General features: G+C 44.2%; 2 protein-coding genes across 6 annotated transcripts in view; both read left to right on the plus strand.

Annotated features, from left to right (window-relative positions):
- The window catches only part of mul1b (mitochondrial E3 ubiquitin protein ligase 1b), a 141,438-nt gene extending 122,250 nt beyond the window's left edge, over positions 1-19,188 (plus strand). For all 5 annotated transcript variants that reach the window (XM_052058532.1, XM_052058531.1, XM_052058535.1 and 2 more), the window contains exons 2-6: positions 15,318-15,334; positions 16,232-16,354; positions 16,454-16,541; positions 16,840-16,960; positions 18,303-19,188. In XM_052058532.1, the coding sequence (XP_051914492.1) occupies positions 16,235-16,354; positions 16,454-16,541; positions 16,840-16,960; positions 18,303-19,032 (1,059 nt within the window). In that variant the 5' untranslated portion in view covers positions 15,318-15,334; positions 16,232-16,234 and the 3' untranslated portion in view covers positions 19,033-19,188. The remainder of the gene's footprint in view (positions 1-15,317; positions 15,335-16,231; positions 16,355-16,453; positions 16,542-16,839; positions 16,961-18,302) is intronic.
- On the plus strand, positions 7,814-10,403 carry fam43b (family with sequence similarity 43 member B). Its single transcript, XM_052058537.1, has one exon. It carries the CDS (start codon positions 8,631-8,633, stop codon positions 9,630-9,632), a length of 1,002 nt encoding a protein of 333 aa, XP_051914497.1. The 5' UTR covers positions 7,814-8,630; the 3' UTR covers positions 9,633-10,403.
- Positions 19,189-20,140: the final 952 nt, after the last annotated feature.

Here is a 20,140-nt window from a genome sequence, read left to right on the forward strand (position 1 = left end):
TCGCAGTGCACTCATTGACGAGCAACCATCCATGCTCACTATCACACCTTGGGACAATCTCCATTCAGTGTTCCATTAACCTACCATGCAGTTTTGGGAAGTATTGGAGTATTGGAGAAAACTCACGCAGGCACAGGAAAAACATGCAAACTCCATACAGGAGGGCCAGAAGGAATCAAACCCCGCACTGTGAGGCCAAAATGCTAACCTCTCTCTCTCTCTGGTTTTGCTCAAAGACAAAGAGTTACTCAGACTTATTTTTCGCAATAATTCACTTTGCATGTTCTTTCTCTTGAACCAGAGAACAGCAAGCTTTTCTGATTTCATGCCAGCAGGCTTTGAAATGCAAAAGCCCAACATGCACCTTCCTATCGCCATCTGCTTCCTCTCGCTTAAACAAGAGTCATGTAAACTGCCAGCGTCCCTTCAGGGTGGGGAAATCAGACATGCACATTCACGATATAAACATGCAAAGGCCCCAAGACAGGAAAAAAAAATCATGCGGAATGATAAAAATGACACCAGGCGTGAACCAGAGTGATAAACGTGGACGAAGATGGAGAGAAACACTGATGATGGTACATATTCATTCATTCAATATTCTCATTGTTATGCATGGGACCGTGGTGTTTAAATACACTGCTGACTGCCGGCCTGGAATGTAAAGTCAGCCTACACTCTTCTCATTCTGCAAATCCTCTGGATGAGGATCATCTTCACAGAGTGGTTGTGTAATGCAAAATTCAAAGGAAAAACGTCTCACTTTTAGCAATACTGTTGTCATGGCAATGCAGGCCTTGATCTGTAAGAGTTCTCTAATGCCATTGGAAGACAATTATGTGAAGAGCTGACACTGTTATATGTACTACATTTAACAGTGTCTGTTGTCAGCAGGAATGATGAAGTGGAATGTGTTTTTGTCTCTGTAATGAGAATAGTTGCCTTTCCCATTCCGTAACCTTGTTGGTAGAATACAGCCAGAAAGGTTAGGGAACATTTCTGGAGCATATTTTCATTACGAATCCAGAAGAAATGCGTGAAACAAACGTCCATGGCTGTGGAGAAAGAACACATCATTCAGTTTTTCTGTGCAACATCTTCATGCATTTTAAAATACTCATCTTGCACCTTTTTGGTGTACTTTAATCTACTTTTAGTATAAAGTGCTGAATGTCTGATGACCCTGACCAATAACAGGTTCTCATTATTGAGTAAACTTGCTCAATGGCACCCAAGCTCAAACATTTGGGCTCTTGGGGCGTATCCAACAACTTGAATATATTTTCTTTCATTTAACTAAGTTGCAACTTCACACAAAACAAAAACCATGAACATAAATATTAAACGTACAGGGCACCTTGTGCTATTTATGCCAACGGTAGATCATCACCCTCCGGAACAGTAATTTGACAGTGTTGCTGACCAGCAGAACACAGCGAGTCTCATTTGTAATTTGGAAAGTTTGCAGCTCCTCTCAGTAGCTGCCACGAGGCTGTTTGAGATGCCTGAAATTCTTTACTTATGACTCAGGTTGTTTTGTAATGGTCCCAAAAACATGTCCAGGGGTCATTTGCATAAACATTCAAATTTAAAATCATTGTATTGTCTAAATTTGAATATGCTTCATAAATTAACTTCCCAGTCCCCATCTGACACTGCTCATTTTTCATGCATTTGTAGTCATACTTTCATGAAGTACCATAACACCATCCAGCCATCATCTCCTGCTCATCTACAGTCAGGGCCAGGGGGCAGGGGCTTTAGTGAGGTAGCCCAGGTTTTTGTCTCCCCAACCACTTCAACCAGCTGTCACAGGGGAGGGGGGTACCAAGCCGTTCCCAGGGCAGCCGGGAGACAAGTCTTTCCAGAGTGTCCTGGGTCTTCCACAACTGGAAATGGCCACAACGCCTCACCACAGTGGCACCCTGATCAGATGCCCAATCCTCCTCATCTGGGTCCTCTACCTTGAGCTGGGAGACCGAGCTTGTCACAATATCGCTAAGGGAGAGCCTGCGGAGGAAACTCATTTCGGCCATGTGTATCCATAATCTCATTCTTTCAGTCACGCTCTACAGCCTGTGGGCTTCTTCGCCATGACAGACCAACACAGAGTCTTCATCAGTGCTTCCATAGCACCGATCCGCCTGCCAGTCTGCCATTCCTTTCTTCTCTCACTCATAAACAAGATGCTAAGATACTTGAAGTCCTCCACTTGTTCCAGGATTTCATCCGTGACCTGGGGAGGGGAATCTACCCTTTTCTGACTGAGGGGCATAGTCTCAGATTTGGGAGTGCTAATTTTCATCCCAACCACTTCACACCACCCCGAGCCACTCCAGCTAGACCTGACGATGATGACTTGATGAAGCGAATAGAACTAAGTTGCAATACTGAGGCCATTAAACCAGAAACCTTCAACGCATGACTGAGCCGACAAATTTTGCCATAAAGAATCTTTGACAAAGGGCAACCTTGGCGGAGTCCAACCTTCACTGGAAACAAATCTAACTTACTGCTGGAAATACCGACCAAACTCTGACAGGGGTTGTACAGGGATCAAACATCCCGTATTGAGCGGGTTTGGTACTTCATATTCCCGAAGCACCCCCCCCCATAACAGAACTCGCCGAGGGTCATGGTTAAAGTCCACAAACCATTTGAAAATTGGTTGGGTGAACTCCAACGCACCCTTAAAGGACCTGCCCGAGGGTGTAGAATAGGTGTCCACAGATCAATTCGCTCCATGTGTGGGTCATGTTTTTTCAATAGTCTGGCCCAAGTTGAGTGTGTCCACATTGTGAATAATTTAAAACATTAAATCAAAGAGCATCTAATTATATTTGCATTTGAAGTAGTGTCTCCCCAGTCTTATTATTTACCCCTGATTGACAATTACACCTGGGGAGTAAATGAGATGCCACTTGCAATGATGCTGCCACTCATCTTTTTGAGGCACTGCATGTTGCTCTGCAATGGCACATTATTTTGTCATACGTGATTGTATTTTGTAATGCCTGATTGTATTTTAGAACGGAATGCATTTCGCCCTAGCGTGTCCGTTGTGGCGAACAATGTGACCCACCAAAGCTTTTGATGGTGAGGCTTGAAGCGGTTGTTGTAAAGCCCGGTGTGCACCTTGCTGCAACCATCTGCTCCCCTCGTCTTTGCCCAAGAGTTATGGTGACATAAAAGCACTGCTGCTGTTCTGCCAAGTGCTGCATGCAAACACAGTCATAAATAAGGCCAGCAGATTTCTCTGGCTAATTTCAAGAATGAATTCAATGAATTAATTAATGAGGGGCTGGCTGAGGCCAGTAGTTCGAGCAGCAGATCCAACCCAGTTCTAGCGAATGCTGTTAACCTTACCACAACACTAAACCAAGCAAGCCTGCAACAGAATTCTATGAACCTTAATGTTATTTTGGGAGTAGGTTGCTGAAATGTGGTGTACAGTATCCCTCTCCGCTGCATTTTGTCTGTTGTTCAAAATGCAGAGAAGAAAAGACAGTATATGTCCTATATCGGAACCAGATAGGGATGCCCAGACTTTTTTGACCCAAGATCGACTTTTCAAGCGAACACACACGCAAGCCATGATGAGCAATAGCCATAACAGCCCCAAACATGAAAGAAAGGAGAAAAGTCGATACAAGAGTCTATTGTTAAGGAATTATTCCGCTAGAAGTAGTAGTAGAACATTGTTGAATTTCATCTTGGTATGAGAACTATTGACACTAGTCTCTCTCCTGAACATCTGCTGAAGTAGTTAAAACAAAGGATGTACTTTGAAGTTTAGAGCCCATCTCCCTTTGGTTAATTAACAGCCCCCCAAGGGCTTTTATTGCCTCCACTTCCTCATGAAAGTCCCTGAAGGCTCTCAAGTGCCCTCAAAGAGGAACCCTAATCTCAAGATCTGTGACCAGCAGCAGTGGTCTATACTTTGTCATCATATCAGAATCGAACTTTGCTTGATCTTCCTTATTTCTGCTTTTTATTTGGTTATGGTGTTGTTCCTTCCTGTTGGTTGTGTTTGTTCAGACACTGAAAGAAACAATGTACAAATGCGGTTGAGGGTATTTCCTGCTCAATGTTATTACAATCAACTTTAGTGCCCTCGGCCCCCACCACTTTGGGGGCCCCCCCCTCCGCGGGACATGTTTTAGAGGAGCTGTTATCTCCGGTATCTTTGTTCCTTTGTTCCTGCCATCGCACCAAATGGGGGGTAGTGGTGGTCTGGTCTCACCTCACCGCTCCTGGCTTCCTCCGGCCACACCGGGTCAGATGACATGTTACTTTCTTTGTTTCGGGATTTGCATGGGAGGCGTACCTCCACGCCTCTCATTATCATATTGTCTCTATATAATCTCATGTATGTGTTTCTTCGGGGCTTCCTGATGAAATCTGAGACTCACAGGAGCCCGAATCGATTCGTGTTGCGTTGCGATAAACTGAAGAAAAGACTACGTGGTGTTGGGTCTTCTTCCACCTTATAGAGAGATAAAAGAATCTGTAACCAAGGAAGGGCCAAGAGCAAATTGACAGCTCCCATTCCTCAACACTATCTATATATATATTGCGCGTCGTCCCGCACGCGGTCTGTCCTTCCGTCTGTCCCTTTTCAAAACGTACCTACTTCACCGCGCCACCACTGCGCCGCTCAGGCAGTGGCTCACTACGATCGCGCGGGCATCTTAGCGAAAAAATGTTGTCTACCCACAAGCATTGCAATGAAATTGTTAGTTATTTAGTAGAGCTAAACATCTCTTTATTTTCGCGATAAGCAAGGAAGATGAACAAAAAGTTGAACCAAGCAACAACACTTTTGTGGGCCGAACCACCACCTTACCAGCCTTCCGCAGGAACTAGCTGATGAGCCGCCCGGAGGGCGGCGAACCAGCTAGTAAGTTTATAAAAAGGAATCAGTGCCTACCTTAGTCAACACCTGTCGCAACGGCATGGGATGCACTTTGGCAGAGTCTTCAGTGCAATGACGTCACAATCGTATCATTTTAATTTTTTTTCTCCTGGCACTTCAGATTCTCATTCTTTGCCAGTGCCATCGGTGATTTGCACATTAAACAAACTTAGAATGAGAGTAATAAAATTTAAAAAGATGGATGACAAAAGCTGTAATCGCTAGCTGCAAGTGCAGACTACTGACCACGAACAACTTCCGGTGAAGCAGGTCACGCGCCACCGTAGGTTAAATGGGACCTTCTTTATTTCAGTATACAGAGAAAAAGATTCTGCAGTGATTTCATCACGTCTCCATTCTGCTTACAGACTCTGTGTTGTCATACATGTGTGACATTTGGGAACTGGTATGACTTTCTGTGATATGGTTCACTGTCATATATTAGCCCAGTTGTCTTTGACATTTAGGCCCATCAACAGCATTTCTTAGCATTCACACTGCATTTTAAAGGGAATTGCACTACGGAATCTAATTCTTCAGGGGGGTGAAAATGGCCATGCGGAATGTGCTGGCTGCACGAGTCTGACATGATCAGCCTGACATGTGAATATTAGACCTTTGAGAATCCGTCTGACAGGAAGAGGTGTGAACTTCTTGTGATCTCAAAAACATCTGTAGGCCTTTTGCTGCTTTTGTGTGATCAGGATAGTTCACCATTCTTGTAGCATAGCTCCTACTGTGGGTTAAAGAAAAGGGAAATGCAACTATAGTTGTTGAGAGATGCTAGTCTGCATTCTGATGACTGTCGGGGTGCCCTTAAACAGAACACGGAACCCATTGGAAACTCAGAGGCGCAGTCAATGTTTGCATGCCCATCACTCGGATGTCTTCTTATACCCGGTGTATGTGTGTTTTACTGATTCTTGATGATTATTTGATGCATAGATTCCACTCAAACATCGTTTAGAAGCAATGTGTTTTCTGTAGATTGGTTTTTGGATGTCATAAAAGGAAAAGCATAGAACAGTACGCTAAATGGTTTAAGATTAATTGCAGTGTTACACAGCTACGCTAATACAAATGAAATGATGGAGATGTACTGTAAAATGTTGAAAATGATTGCTGGTTAGAACAGAATTTTTGTGCTTTTTTTCATGGCTACAATCGAAAAAAATATCAGTCAACATTCGTTTGTGCCACAAAGTCCAATTAAGAAAAAAAAAATTACTGGCAACTTGGGCATAGGCTTTTTGCTGTCCCACACATGACAGGAAGGACAGATGGCAGGAAGTATTTCGCTTTATTTATCCATACAGTGTTTATTTAACATACGGTACCTAAAGTAAGTGCCCAAAACCACCACTAGGTATCGACGTGAGTATAGCGCGCTTACCCAAGTGTTGACCTAGCTTTTAGTCTTTCCGGTGCCACGTGAAATTTGCTCTTTGACGTGGAGCCCCCGGTCTTCATTACTGTTGGCTAATTGGTGGATCTTCTTTTTATTTGACCGTAGAAGCTCACTTGATCCCTCAATGTTGTACGGACAGCACTTTGCTGATAAAGGGTAAGCAATGCACCGACTGAAAATGTGTTGTGCTGCACACATCTGTCTCCTCGTTACATCATGAACAAAAGGCCAGAGAACCAAAGTAATATTGGGTTCTGCCACTGTCGCTCGTAAATTGCTCCTTCCTCATAGATCCTCGGCAAAACCATTCCAGGCCTTTCTATGGGGAAAGTGTCTTTCATGATGGAATGCATTTGTCTCTGTAACATCTTCACTCGCGTGCGTAACTGAGCGGCTCGCAATCTCACCATCCCCTTCACACATGACATTAATCAGTGTAGCCGGAGGTGGGGCACTCTCACAAGACCCCTTTCATTGATTACATCGCACTGTTGTGTGATGAAGAGTCTGACTCAGTGATGACGCCCGTGCTTGAAAGAAAATCTTTACAAACACAGCTCCAAAATTTCCAAAGTGGTCTAGTGGAAAAACACATTTGGGAAGTGGATGCTTCACGCTATGAATTACATGGAACTCGTCTTTACTCTAGGGCTATCACAATATGATTTCTTGGTGATGCTGTATGTCTCAAAATTTATTCACAGGAATTGGCACAAAATTTGGTTCAGTCACTCAGCTTTCCAACTGATATCACTGCACAAGCTAAATGACAACTATTTTATAACATTGACGGTGTAGCGTTGTTTTATTTGGAAACAAATGTTGGCCAACACTCTTGTCTGTGAAAGATTTGCTTCAAACTGCATTCGAGAACATATCAAAATAATTCATATGTCATTTGACATTTTTCTTTTCCGGCTCTCAGACGTGGAGTCTTTACTTCATCTTTATTGCTGCCACAACTGACTGGTCAGGGCAGCTGTGTACACTCACAAAAAGACCATTTCGCCGACTAGCCTGATTAAATGACAGTTGGAATTGGGTATGCAATACTTTGCAGCTGAACACAGCATCAAAAGGAATAGGAAGCCAGACAGATGCACATGATAGAAAGTATTTTAAAAAAAACAACACTAGAAGGATTGGGGAGAGCATTTTTTTTTGGGGGGGGGGTAAAGATCTAACCATCCATTATGCAATTGAGAGAAAAATAGATTACCTTGCGTCTCCATGGAAATCTTTTTGAACCCATTAGGTTATTCCTCTGTCAGCATTGCAATAATGCTTTTGAGTAATGCCGTAGGTAGGTGTAACCCACTTTCCAAAAAGTTAGGGCATTACTTTTTTCTTTTTTTATTGTGCAAAATATCAAACATATACAAGTCATTCAGTATTGGCTGAAATGTAATATTTGAACAACAAAAATGCAACATCTGCCTGCGTCAAAGATGGGGGGGTTTCCGCCTTCTGTAGTCCTAACAACACACTCTGATCATGAACATTCCTCATGTTTGTGACATTTAATTGTAACTTATTGTAATGATTGTTAAGTACACGTTACCTGAAATTTTGTTCTAGTACTAGAAAAGTTTCAGGTGGTCAGGAACAGCACCACTGTCCTCTGTTTGAGTTGGAATTAAGAAGCGAGCTGTTAAATTTCACGTTTCAAATTTTTGCTGCTCTGTGCAACACACACAGTTGTATCACTGGTAAAACAAAGAGGTAGAGGGGAAAGAAAACGGCATCATCACAGACATTGTGCACACTGATCAATAAGGTTGAAGTGTTTGTAACATATGTGACATGTCAGGATTCAAATGTGATGCTCCCCCAAACAAGAAATTGTTTCATGTTCAATCAAGCAGAATCCAGAAGTAGTCACACGGCCGTCATTTAACACCTCTCGAGAGTTCCCGTGGGCGATGGATCCTCTGCTTTATAGGAGTCATAAATATAGCGATAGTTCATTGCAGAGCCAGCGGACAGCTCAGTAATGCTTCCGACGGGATCCATTTGGAAGCCAAACAAAGAGGCGGGGAGGGGTGTGCACGCTCCGAACGCTCGGCTCGGCGCATCATGATGCAAACGGCACAGGAGAAGAAAGAAAGAAAGAGGAGGCGAGGGAAGGAGGAGCGAGGAGGCGAGCAGACCGACTGAGCCTGGTTGGCTCTCAGTCACTCTTCTGTGCGAGGCAAAGCAGCTTCTCTGTCTGTCGCTCTCTCTCATCGACGCTGAACCTCCGGTTTATCCAGTCTGAGCTGAAAAGAGGCAACCAAGGGGCACAGGAGCTCCTCCTGCTGCCACGCCATGCTACCTTGGAGGAGGAATAAGTTTGTTCTGGTGGAGGACGACAATAAAATGAAAGCCAAGAGTCTCGGAACAGGACTGACCTATCACTCCATCCTCTCATCTCTGCTGCGCTCCTGTCCTGACCTGCTGCCCGACTGCCCCTTCGATTGGGTGGGAAACATCTTTTATACCAAACGCCAGAAGGTGGAACTAAACCGAGAGGAGCCCGTGTACACCGTGCGCTATCTGGGAAGTGTGGTCACCATCACAGCTAAGGGGGAAGGTTGCACCCAGGAAGCGGTGGCCAAGATCTGGGCAAAGAGCAGCTACGGGGAGCAGAGCCTGAAAATGAGGTTGGCCGTGGGACCGCAAGGCATCCGCATGAGTGCTGACAAATCGGGGAAAAAAAGTCCCATTCATCTTTACTCCCTGAGCCGGATCACCTGCTGTACAGCGGACCCGTGTCGGCCCAAGATCCTGGCCTGGATCTACAGGCACCAGGTTAAGAACATGGCCGTCGTCCTGCGTTGTCACGCTGTCTTGGTGAGGAAGGCGGAGAAGGCCCAAGCCATTGCGCGAAGCCTCTACCGGCACGCCACCTCTGCCTTCAGCGAGTTTAAGCGTCTCAAGCGCCAGAGTGACTTTCGGCACTGCCAGCAGCAGCTGCTGGGGGAGGAGGCGGTGCCCCTGATGCCCCTGAGGAGGCTGCTGAATGGGCACTGCCACTATAGGTCATCCGCCGAGACGCCTGGAAGCGCTACTCGTCTCTGCTCCATCACGGAAGAGGAGGAAGAGGAGGACGACGACGACGATGGCAGCGACAACCAGAAGGCGGGAGCCCAGCAGCCCTTGGAGACGCAGCCCAAAAGGAAGCAGAAGGTTTTCACCACAAACGCAGATCCGACGCAGTTACTCTCCCAGTTGGATCTCAGGGATATTGCTAGACTGGAGCAGTGCCAAATCAACTTTGTCAGTGAGAGCAATAACAACACATTCACATTTATCACCTCGCTGGTGTGATTGTGAACAGGGAACAAATGGAACTCATTCTTCTCTTCATTGAACTCCGTCCTTTCTCCCTCCTTGAAATGTGTTCACCGGCGTCCGTTTAGCGGGCTGGTCTTGCGCGAGGGCACTTTGCATTCTGCCAGCTGGCTCCGACGCCGGTGCGCCAGATTGACTGTAGCGAGTCGGGAATGTTTACAAGAAGAGTTGCTGATGCACAACCCTTACGAGCACAATGACAAACGTCGCTCTTAAGCAGCGTGAGATGACGTCTGGTCATCTTTGCTTTGCTTTTTTTCAAAGCATGGTGTTTGTATGTTCGCGTCGTATTTCTAACCTGACAATCCTAATGATGTTCCAAAGTTTGTTACTGATTTACTATGGAGGGAGGCGGTGGATTAGGACACAAGCCATTGATGGGACATCGTAATTAATGCCCTCGTCACCGTGCTCATCAATTATGCATGACGTGTCAACTGTAACCTTTTGTGTTGAGCTCTTGTCTTTAATGATGTGACACCTTCAAAGAGAACACTGTGATAAACGTGCGAGCAGAGCACGCCGAAATGTTCCATTCATTGTGCTCAGGCAAATTTCAGTCTGTCATGATTGTACTCAAGCTTGTTTCTTTCCACATCAGCTCTTACATAACTTCACAGTTTGGAGAATTGTTCTGAGCCGCTTTCCTTGTAATTGCGTTCATAACCACCGACATCATTGTGTTCTAAGAAATAAAGGTTTAAGATTTATTTTCAAAACATGAGAAATAAAAAGTTCCCTATGATTCCTTGGTGATCTTGGAGAGATCAAGGGGGTGGTGCAAATGAAACTGTGCAGGTTTCTGATGGGAATATGCGTCACTCCAACCCTTCGACCCATATGCAGCTATGTATTGTATTCCCTGAGCTATTAGACAGTAAATTGACAAAATTCAAAGAGATTGTAACTCGTAAACCGAAAGTCAGCCCTAATGAATGTAGTCTGATGGTTTCCCCTGCCGGCTTCCAGGCCGCTCATGCTGAGGGGGGCAATTCATCAGCAGATGGAATTGTGCAGAGAGAGAACATAAAGAACCTGTCACAGCAGTTTGGCTGTCGGCGTCTGACATCGCAGATGTCTCCAAAACCAGGACGGTGACTCACTCATCATCAGTTTTTGCCACTAACATCAGCATTTTGTTGACGACAAAGCCTTTATGCTGTCGTTCCGGAATCTCGCACAAGCTGCAGGTAGACATTGCAGCTCTGTATTTGATTTTGCTAGCTCCACATTATTTTCCCTCTCGCCGCAGCGGCCCAAAAACATTACGGAGGCACCCCTGCCCTGTTTCAGACCACCTGCCTCAGGTGAGAGTGCAGTAGAATGTAATGCTTCGTTTCACGCCGGGGCCACAAACCGTCACACGTGGGGATGCGAAGTGATTGGCAGAACGACCATCATACACTCAAGCCTATTCTGTAAAAACAGGACAAAACGCCCACAAAATATGGCAGACCGTAACAAAACTTGTACGCTGCCCATCTCATTACAGACAGGCTCCAGGTTTGTGTTGTGGCCTCTGATGTACCGTCATGTTTTGTTGTTGCATTCACTCCACTTTATTAGACTTCTCATTGGTACAGTGACGGCCATGGCAATTTTTTTTTGACAAATGAAAAATCTGTCTCCGGCATCCATAGCAATCACGGCATGGAGAAAAAAAAACAACAACCCCATCAGAGGATGTACTTCCTGAGGCTGCTGAGGAAGCGCACCCGGCCACAGGAGCTGCTGATACAGTTCTATTCAGCAGTCATCGAATCATTTCTGTGTTCCTCTCTCACAGTCTGGTTTGGGGCTGCCACAAAAAAGGACAAAAGCCGACTGCAACGGACAGTCACGACTGCGGAAAAAATCTTTTTTACCGCCCTACCCACTCTCGAAGACTTGCACACCGCTAGAACCAAGACAAGGGCATGGATAATCCGACTGGACCCCCCCACACCGTGCCCACCACCTTTTCCAGCGACTCCCTTCAGGTCAGCGTGACTGAACTACGCGCTCCAAAACCAGCAGACATTCAAACAGCTTCTTCCCTCTCGCCATTAACTCCTTAAACAGCAACTTAAATTAATAATAATATAATATAATGGCTCATTATATTTTTGCACACCCCTGCGGTACAGTATTACCACACTCATCACTGTGGCTCCAACTCTCTACATACTTGAACGATTGTTGTTGATCAATATTCCACAGCACTGGACACTAAAAGTGCTCAAGGATTTCCTGGATAATTGCACACCCAAAGTTAAATTACAATTACTGGTACTGTTCACTTTAAAAAATGGTACAACAACTAGCTACACCAGGCATGTCCAAAGTCCGGCCCGCGGGCCAAATCCGGCCCGCGGTCGAATTTCATCCGGCCCTCGGACCCTGTCATAAAATCAGTGCCGTCTGGCCCACAGGTTGGGCGCAATGGAACACGTGTTGCATTGACTGAGGTCTCGTAGACTGGTGAGTGATGTTTCATAGAGCACTGCTTCCCTCTAGTGGCTAAATGAGTAATAGCATTCACTAAATGAATAATAGCATTTAGACACTAGAGGGCATCACTCACGAGTTAACAAGACATCACTCCGTGTTTATATTGACTGATATGTCATATTTCAAATGATCCTTGCAGTTGTGGATATGTGTATTGCTTGTTCATTTCCCTGTTGTTCGAGTCAAAGGTTTTGTGACTATTGAAAAGTCATGGTGATACATCTTATGTTTCAAATCAATCAATTTGCACTCAGGAGACTTCTGTTTAAGAAAAAGTCAAGTGAATAAGCAGTTGCATGTGATATACCTGTTTCAAATGAACCAAAAGAAATTCTTAAGATTGTTGAAATTAAAATAAAAATGGAAATGTGAAACAGACTGGCTTACTAAAATTTGTTGAACAATATTGTTGTTCAATGTAAAGAATGTCAGCCAAGGTCGGCCCCCCGACATTTTACCACATAAAATCTGGCCCCCTTGGCAAAAGGTTTGGACACCCCTGAGCTACACCAACGACACAACGGTATTTTATTGCACCACTGATCAGTTTGTCTCTGCTCGATGACTCTGCACATTGTCGCAGAGCTGTCATTGGGTGGTACTACTGCTCAATGGTACCCTTACATTACGGAAAATCTTTAGATCCTTATTTGTCATGTCTTTGTTTATCGTAGTTGCTTGTTCTTACAATAGTCATGAAGCCTACACTACTGGAGTCAAATTCCTTGTGTGTTCTACATACTTGGCCAATAAAGATGTTTCTGATTCTGACAATCTCGTCCCCCCGTGTTGTTGTCCTGAAACGTGGTTGACATGGCCACTGGGAACGTCAATGAAATGTGGCATTAACAATGACACAATGTGTTCCACATAGGTTGCTCTACCTGTGTCACAACAGATACATTTCAAACAGCTACAATTTCCAATGTTTCCCATTCACAATCTATCACCATGTCTACAAAGAGATCCGGCACCATTTTCTTCGTTCAGTGTGTGAGAAGAGGTGAGCGGTGTGGCAGGACAACTCGTGGCTGCTTCACAATGCTAGGCCTTGCGCAGAACACCCTGAGCATCTGACAGTTCATGGTCGCGAATTATAATACCGTGCTGGAGCAATTGAAAACCATTATTTTCAATAAGTGACTTGATTCCTAGGAATATTCAAAACCCTGACTGCAAACAAAGATTGCAAAAATGCTGAAGCTAGACATCTTCGTCATATTTTCCCAAGGCAATTATGCATGTGTTGCCTTTGTCAAATAAACCTCAATTTCATGTTATTGAAATAAAATGTAAGACACACACATACACAAACATTATGCAGGCATTTTCTCCCCACATCACAAACCTGATGGTCCAGTGCTTGTGAATGCACTTATTTGTATTATTGTGTTTGTGTGTGGCACTCTGCTTGCATCTCACCCTCAGCCTACACACTCTCGGGCTGTGGCTGCGCCTCTGTGGCGTTCTCCACTTGCTTCTTTCAGTTCTCTCAACACTGTCTTCTGAGAGTCTTAATGTCTTGTTATTCATCTTTATCAGGGGTGCCCAGTAGCTTGTGAACTGGTCCCAAGTCAATCAAAGAGGTGTGGGGGGAGATACAGTAGATAGACTTAAAAAAAGATGTGTGTCTGTGTGCATGTTATTAATATTCTATATTTTTGTGTTAGTGCACACCCTAAGCATCCTCTCAGTTTCACTTTCACAAAAAAGTATAAAAATCAAATAATATTCCTTCCTTACTTATTTGTCATGTCCTTATGATGATACTAGTGCAGCGTGTTCTACCGGGGACAAATTCCTTGTGTGTTCTACATACTTGGCCAATAAAGATGATTCTGATTCTGATTCTGATGTACCTGTATAACACAAGTCACCCGTGGCTGATTGATTTGATCACGCTGGCTTGCTTGCTCATGAGTTGGAAAAAACTAACACTGATCGCAACTGATTTTGAGAAGCGAGATATTCCCTGATTCATGAAGTTATTTCAGAGAATCATTTGATGTTGTTGGCTGCAAGAATGATTTGTGGCAACTGTGTTGTGTTTAAGCCCAAATAAGCACAAGCTTCTGGTGTTGAAAAATTCTCGTTTAGTCTGAAAAACACAAACACAAGGTGTATCTTTCATTTGTTACCAATAGCTAATTTACCCCCCCACCCCCCACCCCGACACACACACGCACACACGCACACACACACACACTTTTCCCCCTTTGTTTGCTATTCAACTGTCAGCTTACAATGTTAGTAAGACTATGGGAGCATCACATGCTGTTTTCATGGAATATGCAACATAATCTTTTGCTTGTTCTCATTTCAATCACGAGATACATTGTTTAAGAAGTAATAAACTATTTTGAGTCATCAAAACGGATATTGCAAATATTAGCCGGTAAATGCTGCATTTTTATTTTTGTACTTTAATACATTTCAGCCTAGATACTTTTTAGTTTTACTTTTAATTAAAGTACATGAATTGGATAAGCATTTTTACATCTGCCAGTCTTTTTTTTCTCCACAAGTAGATTGGGCCACCTACTGGAAAACGAAGAAACGTGTTTTTGCACGCGCAGCACGAACGTGAATGTCCAAACACTTGGCACTCACGTGGTTACAAATGACTACACTGACATCCAGCGGTGAAAGCGACGAAGTGCAGGGTTGCCAGGTATTTTTTTCCCATTGTCTCTTTTGAGACGCAAGATAATGTGCATTGTCACACAAACAATGTGTATAATAATAAGAATAATACAATTAATAACGTCGTGTGTTCCAACAAAATTACGATATATTTTAAATGTAAAATAAATGACAATGTTCCTACTCTGTACGATCATGACAGAAAAACGTCACCGGTATCTGGCAACGTGAAGACGTCAGTTGAAGGTTTGTTGACAAAGCTTGACTGACCGCAGGCCGCCGTGACCTCATCAGGGACGCGCAAATGATTCTTATAGGTAATATCTTGACAGTTGGGAAATGCCTCAGCAATATTAATCTGCGGAACCGTTCGAAGCGTGTTATGTGGTTGGCTGGAGTGACGCCGGCCAATTGTTAATTCAGGGAGCTAGCATGTATGCTAGCAAGCACATTCAAAGAGGGAAAGCAAAGCGTTCATAAACGGCGTTTCCACATGAAACTATCGCTCGTTTTAAACTTTCTTCACTGTCTGTTGGCATGAAAAGGTAAGGTCGTCCCTGTTCGTCGCCATAGCACATTGCTCTGACGCATGAACGTTATACTACGTTTTTAGGTTTTTTTTTTTAAACAAGGAATCATCAAATCAAAGAAAACCGTGGTAAATGTGAATTTCATCATCGGTCATCGAAATTGCATTCATGGTATGCGCGGCTTGGAATGGAGTTAAATAATATTTGAAAAGAAGCCAATTAGTTTGGGGGACACCAGTCCGTTTAGGGAATTTCAGTTCGAGATTGCAGGTAAACTCATGGCATCTCCTGGACGTGGAATTACACACATGAAACCCCAAATTTAAGGCAGATTTTTCAGAATCTCTTATTCATCGAAGCTTCTTGTTTGTGCTGTTCAAGAGTTGAATTATTTGAATATAATGGTTTGCATGCCATTCATGCCCGACATTTCCACAATATTTTGGACCTGTCTGTAATAATATGGACAGGCCACCAAAAATTGACAATATTTTCTCAGATCCTGTTTTATTTTAAATTTAAAGATGGATTAAAAATCCAAATTAACAGCAAAACCAGTCAATTTGAATCACATTACTGATTTAACAACCCTTGAAACACGTAACATGTAACAACATACACGTAACAACATAACATGAAAAATCACAATCATCTAAGTGTAAGTAAAAATAGGAATTTGTCTTTACAGTTACAACCAGTCCAAGAAACATGAAAAGTAACAATGACCAACGGGGGGGAGACAAAACGGGCAGCCTGGTGGTTAGCTTCTTAGTTTCTTAGATAGGGAAGAGGGAAAACATGAGGAAGATGGGTGGGGCAGCATCTGCCCCTGTAGAGATGGACACGTATGATATTTCTTTTCAATGTAGACCTGTTTGACACAAATGTGTGCTCTTATCGCTGTCATGACAGTCCATGATGCTGGATTGGAATCCGTCAGCTTTACAGGTGGGCCTTTTGGCTACCAGCTCGGCCCTCACTGCTGTCTTCTACAATGTGTATAGGAACAAAGCAGCGACAGTGACCAAATTGAAGGTCTGCCACATTCAAAACACACACGTTCCACCACAGTGTCACAATATGGAAGTGAATCAATCACATGTGTCACACATGAGAAATCTCTCCTGTGCACAGGATGCCAAGAAAGTTTCCATTGACCAGGATTTGAAAATAATCCTGTCTGAAACACCTGGAAGATGTTTCCCTTATGCTGTCATCGAGGGTGAGTCGACTCGTGATTCCCCACCGCAGTGCCACAAGAAATGTACAAATTTCACTTAATTGTGCCAAACATTCTTTATTTACCACATGGCATCATGTAATATGTAGTCATTCGTACAACCATTATCTCCAAGCTGATCAGACACTGCTTTGATGGTCGTACGTTCTTATAGAGACACCACATGCATTCGGAGTCTCTACGGACCATCAGAATTTAGGAACACACACACAAACTCAGCTGTAACCAAACATTCGACAGGCTGTATTACAACCGCGGCACCATATGTCCTTCTTTGCAGGCGTGGCGAGGTCTGTGAAGGAAACTCTCCATAGCCAGTTTCTCGACAACTGCAAAGGCGTCATTGAGAGACTGACTTTGAAGGAGGAGAAAATGGTGTGGAACCGCACCACCCAACTGTGGTAAGTTGGAAAAAAAAGCATGTCAAATGTGTAACGATTCATTTGAACGAATTCTATTCATGGATAATATTGGTTCTTTTAACAATCGGGTCTCAAACGATTCAGTAACGGCTGTTGCTTTTCAACCGTTGAAGGATTACAATTAGAAAATTAAAGTGAAATCAACATCTCTTCAATCAGGTTGAAAGTTATGAGCCCCACACGAACGCCAGGTCCTTGTCGTCTTTGAAGCACGAATCGGTCGCAGCATTTTTATTTTATTTTATTTTATTTTTTTGTCTTGTCGCATAGCTGCAGAGGGGCCGCAAGAATTGATGGCTGGTTGGCGCTGGGATGAATCCTATATAGGGCCTTAGTAGGTGGTTTTGCCATCACGGTGGCTGAACGGTATACCTCAGATCCCAAACTATGATGCAAATGGTGTTTGGCACTCAGCACAAGTCATCAACTGTTAGCGAATACTTTAAATGTTTTCAAACAAACCTCCACAAAGTGGAAGTAACTACTTTTGCCTCTCAAATTGAATTATCTTTGTCGACAGTGTTTTGAAGACAAATTGTGTTATTCTAAATATCATAAATGGTTTATTTGTATATTCGAATATCGAGAAAACAATAGTATACAGTATATGTACAAATGTATGAGTAATAATGTCACCTATTTTTCTGAGATCCTTCCTTCTCACTCTGCCCACCTTCAGCTTTTTATCAAACTATTTGGCCCATGTCAAAATAGTGTTTTTAGTGAATATATATTGTCATGTCGCAGGCCGTGGCATGGTAGTCCAGTGGTTAGCACGTCGGCTTCACAGTGCAGAGGTACCGGGTTCAATTCCAGCTCCAGCCTCCCTGTGTGGAGTTTGCATGTTCTCCCCGGGCCTGCATGGGTTTTCTCCGGGTGTTCCGGTTTCCTCCCACATTCCAAAAACATGCATGGCAGGCCGATTGGACGCTCCAAATTATCCCTAGGTGTGAGTATGGCCGTGGATGGTTGTTTGTCTCTGTGTGCCCTGCGATTGGCTGGCAACTGATTCAGTCCCCCGCCTACTGCTCGAAGACGGCTGGGATAGGCTCCAGCACCCCCCGCGACCCTAGTGAGGATCGAGTGGTTCGGAAAATGGATGGATGGATGTCGCAGGCCACTGAAAAAATGGCCTTAGTTTGGACACATTTTGTAGCAGCTTTTACAATCCTGCATCGATGTTGTAGAGTTTATCCCTACAGGCTATTTATAAAAATCTGAGGGAAAAAAAACAAATTTGCATAATCATTTGAGAATGCGGCGTAGAATGAATCGTTACACCAAGAGTTCCACAGCATTCATTCACGTTTCTTATGCGCAGGAGCAACACTCAGAAAGTCATCCACCAGCGCACCAACACCGTTCCGTTTGCGCTCGGCCCGCACGACGACGACATCGCCGCCACCGTTCGCATCATGCGCCCGCTCGACGCCGCCGAGTTGAACCTGGAGACCACGTATGAGAACTTCCACCCCGCAGTTCAGTCCCTGTCCAGCGCCATCGGTAACTTCATTAGTGGCGAGCGACCCAAAGGCATTCACGAAACCGAGGAGATGTTGCGCGTGGGCGACAGCGTCACAGGCGTAGGCGAGCTGGTGCTGGATAACAACATCATTAAGCTACAGCCGCCCAAGCAAGGCTTCACTTATTTCCTCACTCGGCTGGACTACGACGCTCTCCTGAGGAAGCAGGAGCGAGATGTCCGACTGTGGAGGATTCTGACTGTAGTCTTTGGCCTTGCTGCCTGCTCCACCTTCGTCTACCTACTGTGGAAGCAGTACGTCTGCCACAGACAGAGGAAGCGCGTGAAGCGCATGCTTCGGGAGTTTGAGGAGCAAGAGAAGAAAAATAAGGGGGAACACAATTTGGAGGAAAGCGGCGCGCAAGCCAGCAGGTGCACCGTCTGCTTGTTCCAGGAGCGCTCCTGTGTCTTTCTAGAGTGCGGTCACGTGTGCACGTGCACGAGATGCTACGAGGCTCTGCCGGAGCCAAAGACGTGTCCCATCTGCAGGGCGCCTATCGACAGGATGGTGCTCATATACAATATCTAATGCGGGCACACTCGCGTCACACTGACCCTCTTGTTTTGTTATGTTTTCTTGCCTGTGGACTAAATTGCCTCCATCAAGTTGGCTTTTGCAGGGGGGCAAGGGAAGTAATGGGGCTGCGTAACATTATGACTAATTGCAATACAACGGTATGAAATATTCTGCCTTTGAGATGTTTTTGTCATAAATTGAAAAGTATTCGGCAGTCTGCTGGTGGAGTTTGCAGTGGCGTGCAAATTCAATATTTTGCTTGATTGTTTGGTTCAGAAATATTCGTAATCGCTTCCAGTGTGATGCAGTGCAGTCTACACCACTGCAAAACACAACGATAAACAACACAATTGTCAGTGGCCGATACTGGTTTTACATAGTATATTTATCTCGTGTAAACACATGCATACCAATAGACTGTACTTGCAACGATTGCAATTTCAGGCAAGGAGTGTGGGAGGGGGATAACTGGCAAAAGGCACATAGAGGACTCTTGCATTCTGTAAATCTTACAATTTGGGTTGTAACATTAAGATAATACAGTGAACCGCCATCAAACTCACTCATTTGGGCGGGACCAAACTACCAGCTATTTACACCTATCCTCATTTAAGACGCCAAGTTAGGCGAGTCGCTCGGGTTGGCCACCAGCTCATGGCCAGTTTGACAGTCAACAGCAGAGTGATGAGGACACTCCTCGCGCCAAAACCACGCAGGTGAAATAAATGAGCGTTTGTTTCCCCAAGACCCTGAAACGCAGAGCATCAGGTGTTTTTTTTTTCTTTTTTTAAATATGAAAAACCAACATGCTTGCATTTAATTGACATTATTTAGTGTCATATTAGCCTGGAGGCGCCGGTTGTTACTTGGTGATCAGTAAGGAAGGTGAAGGCAAAGCATTTAGACTTATTTCAAGTTGCTTTATTAGCAATTAAGCTCGTCATTTTTTGATAGTGTAGTAGTAGTATAGAACTAGTAGCCTTTTGGCCAGGGGTCACCAAACTTTGAGAGTGAGAGCTACTTCATGTGTACCGATCGTGTGAAGGGCTACCAAATTGATCTGAAATAACATCTGTACAAATTACATTTAATATTATAATGTGTTATTTTTAATACTTAA

Source organism: Hippocampus zosterae, chromosome 2, assembly GCF_025434085.1.
Source record: "Hippocampus zosterae strain Florida chromosome 2, ASM2543408v3, whole genome shotgun sequence".
NCBI lineage: Eukaryota > Metazoa > Chordata > Actinopteri > Syngnathiformes > Syngnathidae > Hippocampus > Hippocampus zosterae.

What these genes read in the sequence shown, in the direction of transcription:
- fam43b (XM_052058537.1), top strand. Translation starts at nt 8,631, where the DNA reads ATGCTACCTTGGAGGAGGAATAAGTTTGTTCTGGTGGAGGACGACAAT.